Source organism: Dromaius novaehollandiae, chromosome 4 (assembly GCF_036370855.1).
Source record: "Dromaius novaehollandiae isolate bDroNov1 chromosome 4, bDroNov1.hap1, whole genome shotgun sequence".
NCBI lineage: Eukaryota > Metazoa > Chordata > Aves > Casuariiformes > Dromaiidae > Dromaius > Dromaius novaehollandiae.
This window is the reverse complement of record NC_088101.1, coordinates 42,548,950-42,571,364: the sequence shown is the minus strand read 5'-3', so window position 1 is coordinate 42,571,364 and position 22,415 is coordinate 42,548,950. Positions and strand designations below refer to the sequence as shown.

Here is a 22,415-nt window from a genome sequence, read left to right as displayed (position 1 = left end):
AAGCAACCACTCTTCTGCTCTACTTACATCATGGTTATATTTGAAGAGACGGAAGGGACCGCACGTAATTTGGCACCATCACAGACGATCTCTAGCCCTTGGCACATACATTCTGCTGGCACAGAATCAGCCACTGCGTGGAGACAAGAAAGCGGTTGTGGCAAAAGGTAGAATGGGGTGGAAAGAAATACAGTGTAAGAGAATAGTTAGCCCAAAGACATCTAGACTGTGTTAAACAGAGTTTAAATCAAGTCTTGTATTATTTTTACATAATTCATTTAGGCTTAGGGAGATCCTAACAAAACATGCAAAGGGAATAATAAAAAAAATTCTATTACTTCCCAACCTCTATAAAAGAGATTTTGCAATAGAGCTTTGGACTTGATACAGGAATCTTGTTTGGTAGGTTTTCTTGAGATTTCTTTGACTGTCCTTTTGATTATTCAGTCCTCTTCCATTTACGAGAGTGAGCACAATTCCGTCAGGTGAAAACAGGGTAACAACAGATCAAGAATTCTTCTTTGCTCCCTATTCCCCAGACTTTATGCTTTAACTTAGTCCACTTACAGTGGACAGAGTCATAAAAATCTGTACAAATGTCCACAAAAGTGGAAATTTTTTTTTTTTTTTTTTTAAGAATTGATGTGTATAGAAGTGAATTTGAAGGGAGGTTGTTTTCATTTCCCTCTGAAAGATGCATGTTTCATGGTCTTTTCTCTTATATTAGTATATTCAGATAAACATTTATATTGTCCTTCTAATTGGCATATCTGATATTTCCTTTACAGAAAACGAGTCACTCTTAGCAGAACCAAACAGAGCTTCAGTGCATTTGTTAGTCTGAGATATTCATTCTATTTTACTACAGATGAAACTGCACTGTATTTCTATTTCTGATAAGTATATTTGGTATGTATTTCCTTCTGGGAATCATCGGTAATAATCACACAAATAATTCCTGTAATTACTCACAGCACTCAGGTGTCTTGGTCTGAAATGCATACGGAGATTTCATTTTATTGTACCTGTCTTTTGCATAATGTTTATCAAATTGTTGAGACCATCCATTGTTGTCTCCTAATAAAAAAATCAAATAGAAGACATATTTGAAAAATACCACTTCAAAATATTTTCTAAAGGTATAACACAAAACAAGACCTTCACTAAGTTTCATTGTATGGTCCTTTGCCTCAGTTTTTACCACAGTAACATGATTTTTCCAGAACATTTCATAGCACATTAAATGACCTTGGCCTTTATGAGGCTGCCTAATCACCAATATATACACTGAGATTACAAACTACATAATAGGATCAGCTTATTTTACCTTCAACAACTCAACGCTTTCTGCAACAGTTGCAACAAAAAAGAATAAAAATCAAACTTTTACTTCAAAAAGTTTTGTCTCGGTAGGTTTGTAAAAAAGAGAGGCAATCATAGTTTCCTACCTCCCTAAATGTGTGGGTTTACCACTCACAGTATATTTCTTCCCCCAGGAAAGCTTAAACGATTCCTATGCCTTCCACCACTTCTTTGAGAGGGCTGTTTCACACAGCTGCAGCCAAAGAGGTGAACAGCTATTTTATAATATTCAAATAAAGTCTTTGCTCAAAATCTAGATGAAGGTGAAACAAGCAGCATTTTTCAAGAGAACATGTGACACACAGCACACTCAAATCATCAAGTTTAACTAGAGCTCAACACGCATTTTCTGAAATAAAGCATTATTGTATATTACCAGTTTGGTCACTGTATATAGACAGACTGCAGCATAGCAAAAGCATAGCTATAAGAGTGAAAAGAAAGAGAGGATCTTTCTCTTCCTTCCCACAAATGGGGACGTCTAACTACAGCGGTGCTGGAAAACACTACAGATCTATTTCTTGGAAGACTATTGTACAGCTGACATCTTTAAATAACTGATCAGGTAACCACCTCTGAAACAGGACAGGAATATACACCACCAAAGGAAAAAAAAATTAACTTCTCTTCAAACATTGTGACAGATTTCATTTTACTAATTTGGGTCTGGCTCCTCTTCAGCCTTGGCAACGCCTGCTCCCTTTTTATCTAGAACATCTTGTTTGAATGCATTTGCACCAGCAGTAGAAATGCTCCTTGGGATGGTACTCACTAGCTGGTGGTTCCAAGTGTCAGTGATAATTTAAACTTACCTTCTAACGATACCCAGTGTCAAACATTAATATTAAGAACTCTGAGGATGGCTCGGCCGAGCCCTCTCCTTTGGATGGTAATATTTTAGTTATACTTAGATACCATTCTTGTGGACATTTTTCCATAAATCTTTATATTCAAGTAAGCATTACTACTATATCTATTAGTTTGAAAATTGGTAGGGGAAATAAAATATATTTACTTTGTTGTAACTTTCTGAAGTGAGATCTAATTCTTCATGGTACATTACAATTCAGTTGTTTTCTCAGCTAGGCAGGGAAATCACCCTACCTTGAAAGCATCTCCTTAAGCTTATCTGTGCAGTGTCAGCAGATGGAGCTCTTCAGAGAACTGCCTGCTTCTTTGCTGCCTAAGCAGAAAAGATGCACTATACATGCTGATTAATAGATATCATGAAAGATTAAGTAACTCCAGGCAGACTAACTTTATCAAGTTATTCATCTTTTATGAATAAATGGAAAAGAAGATTCAAGACAAAACTAAATCTCTGTCTTCAGGAATGCCCCGTAAAGAGAAAAGGCAGACTTCAAAAGTTTCTTCGTTACTTGAAAATTAATGTGAACAAAATTATGCCCTGAAAGCAAGTCAGGTGCCCACTCAGAGAAAGAGAAAGTACAGGCACTTAAGCACATTTTACTAACTTTCCTGAGAGCACCTAGTGGCCTGGATCCATTAGCAATTTTGCCAGATTAGATTCTCAAGCAGGTTTTCAGAAGAAGCCTGATGCCTTTCGGAGGAAGTGAAAGGACTTTGCCAACTTGTAGCTACCTTGTATTGCCTGTTTTAAACACTCAGCAGAAGTTCAGTTTCAGGACTATTTTACAAAACTACAAAGAGATATCTATAATCGATGCAGTGGTGAAAACAGATCCTTTGCCAAGCAGTGAGTGCCTTATAAGCTTACTGCCCTGCAGTTAGGTCTCTAATGAGATTTCTTTTATGACTATTTTGCAGTATTTTTTTTTTTCTAACTGCAGAGCATCCACTGAATTTCATCTGCAAGACTGGACTTGGCAACTGGGACCTGATCAGTCTAATGGGTCTTTTTAACATGCAGAGAAGACAAGATTCAAGAAGAAAGGAATCTTCCATTGAGGTTTTTTAAATAGATGTTTTTAAAGATGCATTAGAGTTTATTCTTAGAGTATAATTATACCAAATAAATATTTTGCAGTCAGAAGGACAGTCTTAAAGTATTTTTGGACTTCCTAATGCAGAATTAGAATCATGCAAAGGTTTGGCCAATTAACCACTTACCTGCAGATTCTGAATATATAGTTAAAAGTCATAAAAATCCTAAACCTGTTGTAAACCAATTGGCAGATAAAGTGCCTTTTTTCTGAATTTTTCTCCTTCTGACTCGAAAGAGTGGATAGATGAGATTTTGTTCCACCTTTTAGTATTTTTAAAATGCCTTGCCATGTGATAAAGCATTTATAAAAGGTGACCATCACTGCAGTTTGCATCTGGAAAGAAAAGAATGAGCAGTGCCTGTTCGCTAATGGGAACGAAGCAGCGGTTCACGATGAAGTGGAAGTTCACCAGCCTTTTCAAGAAAGTCAAGAGGCCGCTGGGTGGCCGTAAAAGAGAAGGGAAAAAAGCACAGAGAAGAGAGAAGATGGATTATCTTGCACTGGAACCACTCCTGTTGTCTGGAGTTTCTGGTCAATTCATTTTAAATAATGGGCTTTTCTCATGGCATTGGTTTTCCTGCCTTCCACTAGAAATACAAAGGCATGTCTGAATACAACAAAACAAGTTATTCAACGTTTTCTGACCTTCAGAAATGCTTAGTTTCGGCTAAGTTTTGTGCCAAAGCATGGGACAATCTTTATTTTATCCAAACTGCTTTGTCAAATCCCAGATGCATAAACTGTGCAAACAATTATATTTAGTACAACCATTCAGTCAACCTCAGAATGCCAGAACTGTAAATCACTTCGTGATCATTTAAAGTTTATATGGTAGGTTTGTGACATGTTTATCACTGTTGAGATGAGGTTCTTGAAACACTTTAAGAAATGACTAGTAATAGTACTGGTCTTGTGATCTCAAATCTATCATTTGGGGGAGTACAGCTCAAATGAGAAATGACTTTTTCCTGAGCCAGTTCAAAAATAGATTATGTTGGCTGCACTTCTGTAAAAACGAGATCTGAGAAAATAAGGCATCAGCAAATCTTCCACTATGCAGGATAAATATAATGAGTAATTGTAAACCGGACTTACCAGACTACACTTTAATACACTGTTCCTTGCTAAAATGTTGTCAATCACCATTTCTGATGCGAATAAGAATGCAAAAGAGAAGGTTAATCCTAAGTACAGATCTGAATAATCCATTCAATGACAAATCCAAGAAAACATGTGCTTCGCTCAATTAAAAATGCAACTCTTATTTAGTATATAGCTTATGAAAAGAGTATTATCTATAAGAGTTTGTCCTTCTCTCAGCCATGTCTTCATGGGTCATTATGCAGAGAAATGATTCCAGCTAAATGCCTAAGCTCTGCTGCCTGGCTTTCTAAAGAGATACCGCGACACCATTTGATTTTGCCTTTGCTGTTGGTGGTATTAACCTGTGGACGTATTTCTTTTTAGCATTTGTTCAAACATACTTTCTTTTGCTGTTAAGAAATGACTTCAGGTTTTTTATAAAGACATCTTTTAGTACAACAAGAAAAACCTGTTTTCTCCAGGCAGAAATATGGGGGCAATTGTTTTTCAAATGTTCACAAATGAAGAAATAGGATTACACTTTTCCAGTGTTAAGGCATACTGACAAATTTTAATAACTTATGGCAAGTCCAAAACCATACATAGATTTTACAGTGATGACTGCTGCAATGCCTAGAGCATCTGACTCTGGGAGTGAATTTCACAGCCCCAGTCTAGACACCCACATTCCTCTGTATAGCAAATGGAGAAAATGAAAAACCAAAAATCTGGACACCAACCAGTGAAGGCAAAGGCAATTTAGCCCACCCCAAATTGTATGTTATTGCCTAAGGACTACTTCTAGTACCTGCTGATTAGTTCAAATCTAGCTCAGGTACTTACATGATACGATGCAATCCCAGGAAAACAGACATGTGTTAAATCAATTCAAATAAGGTGTACACTTTTCTGGATGAGCCAGGTGAGGTGTTTGCACCAGTTTGTTTTCAATTTTAAGGCAACTTAATTCATTCAGTGCAAGTTAAAGAAAAAATAAACTGGCTTGAATTTCCAAAAGATAGATATCTGCTCAATATTATAACTTTACTCCTGTGAAACACTTGCATAGGTGAGTTTTATAAGTTTATATAACAACACTTTTGATCTATATACATCACTCCTATTTTCTATTCTATTTTTATTTTTTGATGTATTTACAATTTTTGAAATACATGTGACAATAAATTAATATAAGCTAGTAGCATGAATACTTTCTAAAACTTTGTATTGCTTGAAAGTTCCTCTAGCATTAAGTTATTGCTGTGGAGACTAGAGGAGACAAAATCCAGTGAAATATATCAGGAATATATCAGGCCTGATATACCCATATGTACAGTTCCTCTTAACGATCATTGATACTTAAAGATCTCTACAAAGAAATTGATTAAAAGCCTCCAGAACTCCAGCAATGCTATTAAATTTGCTGATATTTGCACATCAGTGTACATCTGCAATTATTTCAATGGCATTTACTCTGGATCAATGGCAATGACAGAGAGAACAAAATTTGGCTATACATAACTGTATGTATGAAAAATTTATATGTGAAGCTTGAAAATCTGATCTTTTGCCAAGTATTTGCTACATTATGAGCAAACTGCTGACTTCCAAGTGTTTCCTTTTTGCTTCAAAAACATAATTATAATCTAGAGTTTTCAGAACTGAATGGTGTCTCAGAAAATCCTAAAGCTCACATTAAAATTTCAAGTATGATAGAAAAAATGCCATACCAGGAAAAGATGTGACTAACTGTAACATTATTCAGTATTAATTTTAATTAAAAATACAGAATTACCAAAGACTTCTGCAATGTGCCATTCTGCAAATATCATATCCCCATGAAATCCCACATCCCTTATGAGCAATCTGGTAATATTAAAACATACATCTTTTGTATAGATGCTTTGAAACATCCTGTAGAAATTTAGATTTCTGCTATACAAATCTAGAAGATGAATTAAAGAATCTACAGAACTGAAATAATTCTCTAAGTTTATAGAGCTCCAAGGAAACACGCACAAAAACATGATGATATATAGAGAGAGAACTTTATTACTTTCAACTTGTTGAATTTTATAGGCCCTTTTAAAAAGAGATAGTAAATTCCAGCCTTCTTAACAAGACAAGCCAGTCACCTGCTGACTGCACTATCCACAGTGACAGCTGAGGCCTGTGATTTTAGAGGTGAATAGGTGCAAGACTTTCAAACAGCTAGCTGCCATAGTCCTTCGGGAAATCCACTTCTGTGATTTCCCTTGTGTAGCCCGTGATTTCCCTTGTGTAGCCCATGGACTCTAGAGAGCCAAATGAACTTCTGTATGTGAACTCTGGGGAGCTGAACGTAGCCTCCTGTTCTGAGAACTATCAGGCCTGGGAGCAACACAGTGGTAAGTACATTTAGCCAGTGAAGAACTCCTCCAGAGAGTCAGAAACATCTTAAATTAAATCTGCATGCCTTTTCTTGCTTCAGTGGACTGGAAAAATGTGGCTATGACACTGTGATTGAAAGACAAATGCACACGCACTACAATCATTGCCTAGCTGCCAAAAAAACAGTTTTGCAGAACTATCAGAAAAATTGTCTGGAAGCCAAATTTCTAAACGCTGAGATAACTGGTTTTCTTGAAATAGCTCAGGCTACTTCATTCCACTACACAATACTACACAATTAAAGATCACACTTGTGAAAAAGATAGAATAAAATACTCCAGCATGGTGTTCTTTCCATTCCCCTTCTATTATTGCTAGCAAGTAGAGTGTTAATCAAATAGGTACCAGGAGCTGCTCTTTTATTAATGCCTCATTCATGATGCAAAAATCCAGTCTACACAGATGCAAGTGATTAGGCAGAACATATGCACATTTTGGCTTAGAAATGAATAAGAACACTGAAATTTTTGTATTTTAAGCAATTCTTATTCTTAAAATAATTTTTATTTTAAATATGACTTATGCTTGTGTTATTTCCATTTAAGTATTTCCTCTAGAGACTCACTAATTAAGAACCTATTTCAACAACCAGTTCTGAGATGTAGCATGAGAACTAGGCCAGAAGCTTGCTCATTCATCCCTCTAGGTAAATGGGATTTTGGTGAACTTTTTTAAAATGTAAAGTGATTAAATGCAAATTTTTAAGCATATATATTTAACTGGGTAGCAGATTAAGGAAAAGAATTGCCATCTGAAGCTACTTGGAGGGATGATATTTTGAAAAAAAAAAAAATCCAGCAGACGATTATTGGCAGCCTTATTCGGCTTCTTACCAAAGTTGGAGAGTACATTTATGTTATGATTTAATTTATCATAAGTTTTTGTAATTTGTCACATGGATTTCATCTAAATAAACATGCACTTTAAGGTAATAAGACAAACTGTGGCCTCAGTGAAAAGCTACATTACAAATACTGTTGCTGTGTGTTTTGCATTAATCATCTGTTGTATTTGTCTAGTGATGTTAGTTTTAATTTTGTTTTGTTTATCATCAAGTATCACCATTGAGCCAGAGATTTCAGAAAGCCTCTTTCTATGAATATGTATTTGGGAAGTCAGATATGCCATTGGGCTTTAAAGGGCTTTGCGTAGAGATTGTTTAGGAAACATTAACAGTGACATTGCAGCAGCATCAACTTCTAAGTGAGAAACACACTTTGTTCTTTTTGTCTTAAGAGTAATTCCCATGTCAACATTGCTGTGGTATTAAGTAGGAAGAGTTTGTGACTATGCCTAGGATATATCTTCCCTAATGTACGTTTAAAAAAGCAGTGAATAAAAATTGTTCTTACCTTCCATCTGTAAACATCAAGCAGCTACATAATCAAATCTTACAGCTATAAAAAAAGGAGGAAAAGCTCTTTCCTGGAAAATCAAGTTGAAGCCATTACATTTGAGATGAAACGTAGTCTCAATAGGATAAAAAAAACTATCAAACTTGCTCTGCTTTGCCAACTGGAGCTTTAATCAAGCTTGGGCACAGAAGGATGCCAGAATTACTATCTTTTCTAGATACAATTAGGTTTGATAACATACAAAAGTAGCTCCAACTGAAACATATAATATAGGTTAAATTGTTTATCATCACACTTTTTATGAAGAACTCTGTGCTTCAGAAAGTATGAGTACTGGCAGAACAACAGAGAACAATTTATTACCATACTCAACCTGAGAAAGGGAAATTCCTCAAAGTTATAAGCTTTTATGACAAATTATGAAACTTTAAACAGATTATTTTTATTTAAAAGTATTTTAGATTATGAAAAATTTGCAGACCTGCCCCTTTCTATTTGGTAGAATATGTTTTCAAATTCAAAAGATAAGATTATATTTTCTATGGACATCTAAGGTTATCTAGTGATAGTCTGGAAAAAACCTCTCGTCACTTAGGGCATGAAAAATTTCTAGCTTCCTCTTCTTACTGAAATTTACTATATTGCCTCACACCTTCCCCATCAGGATATCACAAACAGTGTTTTATCGGTTTTGGAAAAGCTTCTGGGTGACAAAGGCATGTGAATTTTCAAAGATGAATGGCTTTATTCTACTCTACCATATTGGCTATGATTCACCCCACTGCAGAAGGCGTGTGAAGTGGAAGATGTGCTGAAGCTGAACTGATGAGCAGAATACCCACACCCCAGGGCTGAGCACTAACATGGGAGTCTGAGACCTAGAATCTGTTCCTGGCTCTGCCTACGACCCTAATTTCAGGTCATTTCACTTGTCTGTGCCTTAGGTTTATATTTATTATGTGGACGTATAGAACATGGTGGAAGGGAAAGATAAAGCAGATTTGAGAAAGGCACCATCTTTATGTGCATAGGTTGAACATTAACTGCAGGTACAGCACATTTGTAAGCAGATCTCTCAGTGAGGAGTCAGTTTAGTTATAAATATTTCTAATCGTGTTATGCTGTTGCTGAGCACTCAGTGCATGAAACAGAGCTACTATTGCGAATCTTTTCAAAGATTACTACAACAAATATCATCATAAGAATAAAGTGGGAAACTAAACTTCACAAAACGAAAGAGGAAACGGGCAGAACTGCTATAAGGTACTTGGAATAGCCATTCAAGTCTCTCTACCTTTCCAGGCAAATGGTATAGGATAAGTTCAAGTCCTTATCTATAAAATGTTTGGGGTACCTGTCGACTGTACCTGTCTGCTGGGGGGTAGTCTAGTGATGCCTGAGTCTAGAAGAAGCTTTTGCTGAGAGGCAAAGGGAACAAGACAAAAACGCCCAGCAGCTTGGCAAACTTGCAAGTTACATGTTAAAGGGAATCCAGACACCAGCCTCCTCTTACCTCTTTTTAAAGGCAACTGAATGACTAGTTTCAGTAGTTCTAGAGACTCCTATTTGGTCTCTTTTGCAGTGACGCAGACAGGACAGGAGTTGTTTCTTTCCTCAGCCTACAATAAGGCTTTGCATGATCTGTTTCTAAACATAGGCTGGTAAACAATTCTATCATCTTATACAACATCACATATCAAACAAAAATAAAGTAAAAATAATCCAGTAAAGTAGTGGGCAGCCAATTTTTAAACTGTGGGGCTAATCAGGCATATTGGATGTGGAGGTTTTAGATTTCAAGAAAAGCACTTGATTCACAAGACAAGAATACCTTGCTTGCTTTTGCATCGCATCGTGATTCCCAGCCACAGGAGAAGCAACTATGCTTTTTTCTTTTCTCTTCTGTTTCAAAGGCATTTAAAGATTTCTGCAAAGCACCTCTCTTCTGGATGATCTGTGTGAGATTTTTGCACTAACTGCTTCTCTGTTTGTTTCTTTCACTGATATTATTTAAAAGTATTATTTCAGTAATTGAGGTTGCTATTAATATGCAGCACACTTGGAAATTTCTGTTAAACAGCTGGACTTGGAGTTTTGTCATGTTCAGAATACCTTACTTTTTCAAATGTGGTATAATGGTTTTCAAATTTTTTTTTCCAGCAACATTTTCTTCAGCAGTATTGTCCTTTCCATCACAAAAAAAACTCTACTGCTGCTGAGAGATTTTTGCTTTGTATTTCCTTATGTTACAACAGTGGTCTAAGACAGGTACAAGTCTTCACTATATTTCTGTGTAGGTTTAAGAAAATGCTTTATCATTACTGAAGAAATCACTACTGAAGCAGTTGCTTCAACTAACTATACCTGCAATACATAAAGAATTTCTGAATTGAGGGTAATGACTGATTTTTCCCTTCCTGCACATGCTGGGTTGAATCTTGTAGAACGCCCATCTCAAAGCTCTTACTCAATTTTATGACATACAGAAGTGTACAAGAGTTTAAAAATTGAGCTATCTAATTGTATAAAATTAAAGTAGCTTGTGCATAAGATTAAAATTTTCACTGGTGCTGCATAAAACAACTACTAAACTGGATTAATTTCTTTTTGAACTGTTTTTCTGTAACCAGGAGCAGTGACTTCAGCTGGAAACTACTCGTAAATTAAAAAATGGATAGAAAGAACCAGATACAACTGGTACAGGGCAAGAATACTGAAGTGGTCCTGAGAAACTGCAGCAGAAAAAATAGCTGGATAGTTTCTTTGTCTTGGGAGCTTATCAGTGAGGCTTCTTTCCTTGACATTTTAAGCAAGATGGATGGATAAAAAGCCAGCTATCCCACAAAGATTTGTGCACTTACTAGAGTGTAGGAGTATTACAATGATATAAAAAAAATCTTACAGAATACACTGTTCTTAAGCAATGCCGTGATTCTTCCTTTATTCAAGCAATAAAATTTAACTGCAACATCAGTGTTCAAAAACACATCACTGCTGAATAGAACCTTAATGCATTATACAATTCATTCATTTCTAATTTAGAATATGGGGTCAAGATATAAGAATAGCACTATTAGCCTAGGTTGCTCAATGAGTCAGTACAATGACTTTTCATATTTTGTAACTTAGGCTTTCAGAAATCTAGTCTAACTCATTCTTGAATTGCTATACCCAGAATTGTATTCGGTATTGCAGCTGAATTGTCTTGAAGGCTATGCAATCTCATATATCCTATTATGAAATCTGCATCTATCCTAATCCCCACTCAATCAAACTGTACACTTTCAGCAAGTCCTTGCAAAATAGATTTGTTGGTACAGAAATGGAACATGTATAAACCTACTGAAGAGTTGACTCAACATAACAGGATGCCACCTTCAACAATTTCTGTCACTGTAGGATGAGAGAGTTACAGAAGGAAAACAGAACAAGAGCCAGCTTTCTTCAAGATTTTCATTATTGGCAATGGGAAGAAAAGTATGTTTGTGGCATCAGCAAGTGACATAAAACTAGAAAAAGCTTTGCATATGGAGTAATACCCTAGAATTTGAATGTGATAGGCCTAAAGACAAGATACTGCATGTAGACACAACAATCAGCTGCACAGATAAGCAGTGAGAACAAGTGACAAGGATACAGCTCTGCAGAGACATGTCCAAGAGCCAGAGAATTCAGAATTGGAACTGATGTGATGCACACATGAAGACAACAAACTTCACAGTGGGGTGAGTCATCAGGGGTTGGACCAGAAAGACACACGACAAAACCCTTAGTCGAACAGCACCAGAGCAGGATCAGCTGAACAGTGTCCATGTTTGGACATCACAATTCGAGAAAAATGAAGGATTTCACTTTCCCATCTAAGTCCAGTAAAGATGAAGACCAGCTTCCCTCACTACGCCTTTCCAGAAGTGAAGGCATCCATCACACTTCTAGTGCGCCATCCTATACAAAGCAAACCTTAGAAATTCAGCCAGCTCTTACTCTGGCTAAAAATTTCCTTTTGTCTAAAGTATATTTTCTAGAAAGATTTCTACCTAAATGGAAGAAATCCAGCACACGATAGTATCTATTCTTTGACATTTTATGCCTGGCTACAACATAAGACCACTCTAACTTTTTGGGGGTGGGATATGTGTGTTTGTGGAACAGGTTCAGTTGTAAATATCATACCCACAAAGAGAATTTCTGCATTTTACAGATGATGACGTGTAACCAACAACAGGCACATTTGATCCATTTCAGAAATTATTTCCTAGCATTAATGGAAAAAGCAATGTTTGGTCAAAATCAAAAAGGACGTAGGAGAAACTCCTGTCATCTGACCAACCCAGAGGGACTGAAGGCCAGCACACACGTTTACGTTCTGTGAGATGAGAGCAACGGGGTGAAAAAATGACATGGCTCCAGTGAATCATAAACCACGGGCTGACAGTGAGCTTCAGGATTGTTTTTCTAATAATCTTTGCCAGCATATCTGTCACTTATGGCTCCCTAGAAATGTTTGAAATTTTTGACCTGTAGAACTAGGCAGGCACTTGGCAAGTTTTGTTTGCTTCGTGAACTGGATCTCTTGAAAACAGCAGAGCTAGTTAAAATAGCGTTTGCCAGCCTAACGAGGTCTCTTTTGGGTGTCAGGGGGTGGGGAGGGAAGCTGCTCCAATAAAAGAGACAGCATTTTCAAAATCGTATTGGTTTTGCTAAGAACACTTGTGAAAAATATCTTCCTAATATTTTCATTTCAAATTATTTCTTTCAGAGAAAAAAAAAAAAAATATATATATATATATGTATGTATGTATGTATGTATGTATGTATGTACATTTTTAAACCTGCCCCCGCTCCCCAGATGCATGTTTCAGATGATACCACCCCTGGCTGGACACAGGCAGAGAGGTCACCTGCTCAGCTGTGGGGAGGCAGGGTGCTACACGGCTGGCTGCCCTCCACCGCAACAGGCCAACCACTAAGAAATAGGGAGCCTAGTTTCCCCACCTGCCATGCATCAGAAGCTCTGGAGGGTAGCTTTGAAAGTACCCAGACTGTTATTAAGTTGACAATGCCAGTAAATAAAATGCGCTAGGGCTGATTTGCTCTCCCTGTGGCCCATAGTTGAGAACCAAACAGCTAAGCTCTCTTCTCACAAAATATATGGAGGCCCTTCCCAAACTGTCCCTGGCCTGTGCTACCCTCCAAGCTGGGCCCAGGCACTGCCTAAGGGAATGGCGTTCGGTGCAAACTAAAGCTGTGCCAGGGCCACACTCACAAATAAGCCATACGGACAGGCAAATGCCAGTGCAGCAGCCATGCCCTGGCCCTACCCAGCTTGCCGCAGGGATTAGGTCTACGAGCCGAGTCTGCCGCCCAGCAGGGCCGGCGGTGGCAAGGATCATGTCAGCAACGGGCAGCAGTGGCCAGACCATTTGTATATCCTCAGATTTCAACACTTCTCAAATCCAAAGCATGGCAGCAGTGGATGTTGTAAAACACACAGGTGCACGCACAAACACACACACAAGTCAAGGTTTTGGTTTTTCTCCTGAGTTAGGACATAAAAGATTTCTGCAAAACCTTGAAAATTCTTCTTGATCTAAAATTATATTTCCCAGCCAGCTTTGAAAGTTACATTAAAAATAATGCCAATTCTGTCAGTGCATATGTCCACTTTCCTCAGCAGGGATCTCTGCTAGATCATATACATACACACACATCAAAATGACATGTGCAAACAAGTTCAACGTGGGGATAAAACTGTATACATTGATATAATATGCAAACAATAACATGGTCTTTTTTTTTTTTTTTTTAAGCAAATGGCTTGTTGGGTGTTTTTATTAGTGAAACCAAACAGCTACTGTATCCTCTGCAACACATTTAACTTTTCTATTGCTAATACTCCATGACTGTCTCAGTGTCAACAGTGTTTGGGTCTAAGTGACTGTCAGACTGCAGCTACAGAAACAAAGGTCTTAATCACATACCACAGTTGTCTTCATCAGCCTGATTCCCACAGTCATCCTCACCGTTACAGTGAAGTAGCTGAGGCAAACACTTCGTAATGTTGCCACACGGAAAGTAGCCCAGGGGGCACGTGACACCAGTCCCAGAAACGTGATCTTCCAGAGAATCGCGAATTACTAAAGAAAAACAGAGGGAACGTGCTCACTTTAAGATACATTCTTTATGTTTGAAAATCATTGGGATTATGCTTTTATAAATACTTATTTACATTTGAATGTGGATATCAAGTGATAAATACATATTAGTTCATTGGACATGCAATTTACAACAGTATATTAAGTGCTGTTAACTTGACAAGAAACATTTATGTTGTAAGCTAATTAAAATTTGCTTTGATATAAAGCAACAAGGTAATTCCTCCCCACACATCCCAGTAATATGATGAAAACACTAATCATACAAGACAAATGACCTCTGGCCACAATTTAAAAGCATAGTTTCTTTTTGCACTAGAAATTAATTTATTATAGCAATACACCAGATAAGCTGTGTATATATGGGCAGTATTAATTTGTACTGAAATTTCAGACCCAGATAGGTAAGTCCTGTTTGTACAAAGTCAGAATTAGATATGTTTAAACGCATTCTAATTTTAAAGCAATTACTAGATGTAAACTGACCGAGCATCAAAGAACAAAGGAAAGTGCAACTAACTCTGTGGCACAGTTTTGCTGAAGGATGACTAAGACAACACATACCTGCAATTACGAATCCTTTGGAAGAGCAGTCAGCCTCATCCAAAAAATTTGGAGACATTGTTCAGAGTCTATCCACCTGAAGTTTAGATGCACAGATCTTGTTTTCTGCTAAGCTCACTGCTTGTAGGAGACCCTTTCATAAAATACATGGACCTCATTCAAGTAATAGAGGGAGAGGAGATAGAGGGATGATGCCGAGGGACAGCCGGGGTGGCCGGAGCACTCAGGGACTGGATTCTACCCATCCTTCATTCCTCAGCTCTCTGTACGGCAACAGCTTCAATTCCCCACATTTACAGATACACAGTGCTTTACCAATCCCTCCAGTGCACCTGAGCTATAAATTCTGTCACTTTTTCCTGGTAGAGAACAATTGTTCTACTACTTTTCCAGCAGACTGCGGGGTGCCAGCTCAAGTTTCAGGTCATACGCTCTATAACAGGATCAACGTCTTCCCAAGTGCACATGATGGAGAGCTTTAAATTACTCCAGAAAGCAATTTGTTCTGTCCCCAATATACTGGGAACGGAAAAAAAGCATAATCAGGGAAGAATGTTATCCAGTGCTTTTCATGCTCCTGAAGCTTTGGTAAGCCTACCTAGTAAAGCAGCATTCTGCAAAGGCCTGCTAATTTAATTACTGAAGTACTTTCAAAATAAAATATCAAATCTTTATTACAGCTAGCATTTGACTTAGTGGATGCTGTCATGAAAAGATATAAATTCCAATACAAATTATATTTCAAGCTTCACTGCTCTCTTAGAGCACTTGAAATACTCTATACAGCCTTCACTAACCGTGATGTGATGCTTGCTCAGATAGTGTATTTCCACTTCTGAAACATGCAATTATTTTTCAGGCTATTTTTATAATAAGAAATGTAAATCTTTTATCCAACTTTCTCAGTATAACAAGGAACACGTTAGCAATACTTCACTTTTGTGCTCATTCTTCTCCTGGACTAAAGGAATCATCTGAACGTGAATTAAGTACTTCAAATTCATAAGAAATTTCCTCTGGAAGAAATTCCACATTTTAAACCCTTAACAATGTTCACAACTGTTGAAAATTGAAACATAGGTGCAATATCAGAAGGAAATTCTGAGATCAATATTCCATTATTACTAGATGCACAGAATTCTCTTTGATATTACAGGTGTCCCCCATAGAAAGAGAAAGCCATATATTGCAGTAGACAATCACTGTATGATTTTGAAAAGCTGATTTGCTTTTAGGTACCACTGTCTAACTTGTGCAATTGCTCAGAGACGTTTGCTCTAGGTCCCTATTACTCCTTTATGTAAGCACCAAAGATAAGGCTATGTTTTAATCCCAGGGTGAGTTGACTCTTGCACATTGTTCGTAGATTTCCCTGCTGTTCTGTGCTGATATTCACAATGTTACGTCTAACCTGTGTCTCCCCAAAACAAGTGGTGCACAGGCTCACGATATGGTAATAAGCAAACAGACTGTGTGTAGTACTTCAGCATCTAAAGTTTCATGCAGCAAAAAGACACTGAGCACAGAGACAGTTAAGGCTCCCTTCAGTGCAGTTATCTGTCACGACCTAAGTAACTGTTGAGAGGCTGTTAAGGAACAACAATATGGAAAAACAAATGGAAGTGGAAAAAAAAGAGCCTACATTTTGTCGGGCCTTTTCCAGAGCCCACCGAAGATGCTCAGACTGAGCTGAATGTTGTGGTTAAAAAAGCTGATCTCTACACAGTTTATATTCCAAACTATGACATTTATCTTCTCAAGGTAGTATTGAATGGTTTTTCATAGCATTTTCTAATAACTATTATTAATTAGTAATTAAGTAGTATTAACTCCTGAACTAATTTATGAATTTACTTTCTGTCACAGTTTAGAAATCATTCTTTGTGAAAGAATGAATGATTTCTTATTGTTTAGTTTTATGAATTCTTTGTAAGTTTATAGCCTTTTTGGAAACCTGCATCACTCACTGTGTTCAGAAGGATGACGCTGGCATGTAAATACCTATCTGGGAAAGAAAGTATCAGGGCCATCAGAACTTCAACAGCTTTTTCCTAGTCTGACATGGAAAGCACCGATCTTTGTCCACTGACTTGTTAATGTCACTTTGCTTATGCAACAAAGACAGAAGTTTGGACCCTGCAGATCATAGGAGATTTAAGAGTGGAAAAAACCCTAAACCTCTGAGGAAATATTTGGCGAAGACAACAAAGGTAGAAAGGAGATGAGAGAGAAAAATGCATTGTAAAACACTAGACAATATTCAAGTGATTCTCTTCTGGATTAAGGAAATTAAAAGAGTGTTTCTAGGTGCAGAGAATGGATAAAGATAGCACTGTGCAACCACAACAAAAGCCTGTTTCTTATTATGCAAATACAAAGTATTCTGACTCTAGAGTTTATCACATCCAGATAATGATCTATCATACTATCTCTATCATGCTCTATTAATAGCGTTAACTTTACTACCTATTATTGATCTTCCACTATGAAAAAACTGAACTACTCTTCTAATCTCTGCTGTTTTGCTGCCCTTTTTTTTTTAAACAGCTAACCTTCCTGATATAACCTTCCTCTAAAAATTACTGACTAATGGTTATTTCATCATGTCATTGGCTGTTTCACATTGGTGTTAAACCAAGAAAAAGAAATATCTTATTTTGTAGTCATTTTTATTAACTTGTAGGTTACTTCTCTGGTCCGTATGTACATCGATCTTCGAAGGTATCTCTGTTTGTTTAACAGGTTTTCCTTCACAGCTCATCTGGGATAGAACACCTCACCTTTGCTTCTTGCGGCTAAACTAGTATTGTAAAAGCACAAGACCCACTATAACACAAAAGAAGTAAACCATACGAACCAGCAAACCATACGAACAATCAACTTGAACGTTAATATGGCTTGATTCATATGAACAATTTGAGTTCTATAACGAATAAGTTTGGACCAATATTGCTATCTTACACAGTCAACTGAACTTTTCAGAAAAAAATTGATGTCCTTTGGAGATACAGAAAACAGTGGGCTAGATAGAAAGTTAAAGGAAGACTAAAAATTGCTAAAGCATGTATAAAGAATTTAGCTACAGAGGTAGAAATGAGAGAAAAAACTGAAACTCGGGACAGCTTTGTTTATGCCTCAGTTGCAAGGATAAGAACTATAAATCTGTGACAGACTTGATTTTGTCATAAGGTTTGCTTTTACAGATATTCCAAGCAAAAAATTTCATCTTCGTACAGGTAATATAGAAAAGCACCTCCTGACCCTCCAGTGCCCTAGAGGCAATTTCACACATTTCAGCTATTCTGTACGAGCAAAATATCTTTCCTCACAATGATCACAGTAAACAGTATATTTGCAGCATATCTAGAACAAACAGAAAATAAATAGATGAACTGTTATCAAAACAAATGGCAAAGACACGAACAAGCACCTTGCTGACAGAATGCCTGCCATTTCATTTCAGAATAATCTGAATTCAGATTCTGCACTCTAGTGCATATTCATGATTCTGCAAACAATATACTTCTGACTACCACATACTTAGAGTTTTTTCCTCCCTCTCTGATTCCTTTCAAGCTTTCAAAAAGAGAACATGAAATCAAGATGGATCCCTCCAGCTGAAGTACAATTACAGCACCTATATGTGTGTTGGGTAACAGGGACAAAGATGAACCAAGCAGTTGTCTTTAAGCTTCATCTACCTTTCTCAAGATTTCCTGCGATGCCTCTGTTCCCAAATTCATGCCATACAACTTTCAAACCTATGCAGATCTGTTGCTCTGAGGCACTTGCTGCTAAAGCAGTCATCCATGATCTTTCCTTTAGCCTGAAGAGAGTGGGTAACTTTTCCAGCTAGTCTTTAAATGATAAGGCTAATTTAACACACAAACTGCCAAAAGTTTCCTTATTCAGAGAAGTAAGTAAAAGCTGGCTTGTCTCCTGGTGTCAGATGGTAAAACTTCCTCATCTATTTCACGGGTGCAGAATCACTAGGGAAAGAACATGACAGCTGCTCTTTAAGCTCACTCATAAAAAGAAATAGCAGAAACGCATTTGGACAAGCCAAAAGTGAAATATTCACAGAGAACATGGTTTTCCTTCAAACTTCATTCAAGTTCACTATTTCTGTGTATTCTTCCCTTTAAAACAGATCCTCATGCTTTTGGGTCACAAATTGTGTATGAGGAACCAAACAAGGCAGCATTTATACACACTGGAAGAACAATAACTTAACACAATTACTGGTAGCTTCCAAAAGACAAATGAATATGATTCAACCATGGAAACAGAACAAGCTAACTAGACAGAGTCAAAAGCAGTTAAATTAACCAAAGCAGTATGATTCACTGCTTGGTACCTGTTATTCGCATCAGTGCCAATCATATTATTATAGTCTCGAATAAGGGTATATCATAATAGCAGGAAAATATTTTCAAATTTTACTAAATTTTATCAGATGAAGACTCAACTTCATAAATTATGTTAAAATGACTCAGATTTCATCAGCCAAACAAGCTAATATGTTTTTCTTCCCTTTGAAGCACCTATCAGTTTGAAAGTGTTGAGGCTGAGGAAATCCAACTATTTTAAAAAGCAGTCTTCAAAGGAAGAGGACTGAGGCCTGATACGGTACTGAAAATCCACCCTGTACTTACTAGGATGGATCTACAAAAGCCTGAGAGAAACTTCAAGCAGTCTGGGCTACTGCGCTGCACAAACTCCCCAGCTGGAGATTAGCCAGGACACTTTAAAGCCAATATGCTAGTAATATATCCTAGTTCCCAAGATTAATAAAATGTAGCTGAATTACTTTTAGATGTTTTAAATTCCAAAAGAAGTTCACATCGCCACTGTTGATACCAAGTAAAAACTAACAGAAGATAGGTAAACAGAAGAGAAGATTGAAGTGCTAGGAGACAGAAGATCAGCAAAGGGGAAAAGGAGATGTCAGAGACAGGAGACCAAAAACCATCCTGAAGACAAATAATGAAAAAGAGACCCTTGGGCTTGGTTTTAAAGTTAACTTCAATAGTTTGATTTATGCTTTTTGAGTAATTTTTAATACTTTAACAATTACCAGAGTAGTCAACAGGTTTTCTGCTGCTGCCTTTGTGCTTATTTCATATGGAAGTTTTTCAGAGAGACTCTGGCAAATTTATCAAATGATAACAATTTCACCCCCCCATATTTTAGTTGCTGTATTTTGTCTATACACAGTGGTAAATGGGCTAGAACAAGAGAGGACTAAAAGTTTTCTTTTGAAATGGCTGTCTTAAAACAATATTTTCTTCAACTAAAATGGAAAGAGTCAACAAGGAAACATTAAAGAGCTGATTTGATTTTTGTCTCTCATTTTTACTAGCCTACACACTTCAAGATGATAGTAGATTAACAAAAAATCAACTTCTACTGAAATTTATTCTAAGGGTATGTGAATTGGCTTTCAAAAACCCTTACTGTCACATAGAGGAGAGCTCATACAACTATAACCTTTATTTTCAAAGATATATCATTAAAATGAGGATATTAAACAAGTCCAGGACTATAAAATCCCTTAACTTAAAAAAGGAATAATGAATGATCGACAAAGAATGTTGATGACAATTGGTTGACCAACTCTAATCAGAAGTACTTGAATGGCCAAATGGCAGGAAAAAAAAATATGAGAAAAATCTTATAAAGACAATAATTGCTTTTTTTAAAACTGAATTAGCAGTTCCATTCTGAATTATTCAGCTTCTTCCCACTAATGAGATGAGGGAATCTTTGAACAATTTATGATAAAGACCATGATAAAGTTAGGCCTGTGTATTTCAAGATAAAAATATGAAATTAACTTTTATATGCTTTTAACATATTACAGTTTTACCAGTGCAAATGCATTTTTTTCAGCGTGTAATTTTATAAAGGCTCTTCTAAAGTTGATACTTCTTTCATGAAAATATTTCTAACGATCTCTATGAATATGTAATAGGAATCCTGCCCTATTAAAATTATATTTATTAACATTAAAAAAACCCTCTATAAATAATTTATTAAAACTAAATTCTGGAGTCTCATACAAGAATAAAAAACAGTTCAGGTATTTGAACTTTAATACTGTTAATGTACAAGTTTGGACTAACTCCCTTGGGCAAAAATTGTAGACCAATATACACCTTGCTCCAGTGGCTATTAGACAGATTAGCAAAAGCATTAATCCCTGAGGCAAAGCATAAGTAGCTTCAACGATTTCAACATCTGTACAGGATCTCCATGGGGATATAATTAACTGTTATCACTATGTTGCCTTCTCTGCCATTTGCTCCTTTCCTTCTTTGCTAATTGTTCAGCCCTGATGCTGCCTAAAATAATTTCTAAATATCAGTATAGGCACATGCACTATGTTCACAATTTTAGACTTTATGGGGTGTAAATGACACAGTGCTGTTTATTTGGAATCCCAAATAGCTGCAACGATTTCGTTTCCAACACACCAGATTTTTTTTTATACATACATATATATATATATATATATATATATATATATATATATATATATATATATATATATATATATATATATATATATTTGGGCTGTAGCTTTTCCAGCTAGAACTACATTTTCAGTTGCAATTGCGTTACATTTATATTTTCTTGATAGTATCAGATGTCCTTCCAGGAATGTTCAGTACTTGAATTACACCCGCTTTGCAACCTCTGTTTGGCAGCTTGTCATGAACACTTAGTAGCATTTCATGCCCCTACTCTGAAGTTCTCTTCTACAGCAGTCTCAGTCTGCAGCATCTTGCTTTGCAAACACATGTGGAGACTCAAACAGAACCTGTCCTGCGCCATGACAACATCCTGGGGTCTTTATGTACGAGTGTAAGGTTCTGATTTTGTGTTTCTTTCCCACATGAATTGAGACCGACTTTATAAAATATTTGCTTCCACTAAACACAATATAGCGCAAAGGATTTTGGCAAAAAAGATACATATATTCTGATTGCCTATATTGCATGCTATTGCATCCATTATCTTGGATTTTACTTTCATATTTTATCTTTATGTCTTGCTGCGCATTTCAAAGTGCTTTCACTTCAGAAGCAGTTTCCAAAGCACAAAATTTGCACCATCTTTTGCAAAATGTAGACTCCCGTCTCATAGCAACTTTATGAAACTTAGCTATCCATTATGCCACAGATAATTCAGTCTAATTAATCCAGCTATAGCACTGGAAGATCCTCTTTGTCTGACTGCCAGATAAATCAGCTGCAGGGACAGTAACTGCTAGTAGAGCAATGCAGACTGGTCACGCAGCACCTTGCCAGAGGATTTGGCTCCTATACCTTTTATTAATTTGTCTTTTTGTTCTGTTTACACAAAACCTAGAATAAAAGGATTCTGATGCACGTAAAAGGCTTAAAGAGCTAACGGTAATTGAAAATGCTCCAACATGTAATGACTTTTATCCTGAAACTCTGATTTTGTGAGGCATTACCACAGGATAAGGGTTT

The 22,415-nt window shown here is 36.7% G+C and overlaps 1 protein-coding gene across 5 annotated transcripts in view; it reads right to left on the bottom strand.

The window, feature by feature from the left end:
* The window catches only part of RXFP1 (relaxin family peptide receptor 1), a 53,028-nt gene that overhangs the window by 19,722 nt on the left and 10,891 nt on the right, over positions 1-22,415 (bottom strand). For 4 of the 5 annotated variants that reach the window (XM_026120195.2, XM_026120193.2, XM_026120192.2 and 1 more), the window contains exons 2-4: positions 14,179-14,334; positions 973-1,077; positions 28-133 (exon numbers count right to left, since the gene is read on the bottom strand). In XM_026120195.2, the coding sequence (XP_025975980.2) occupies positions 28-133; positions 973-1,077; positions 14,179-14,334 (367 nt within the window). The remainder of the gene's footprint in view (positions 1-27; positions 134-972; positions 1,078-14,178; positions 14,335-22,415) is intronic. The other variant, XM_064510891.1, reaches the window with a different exon arrangement.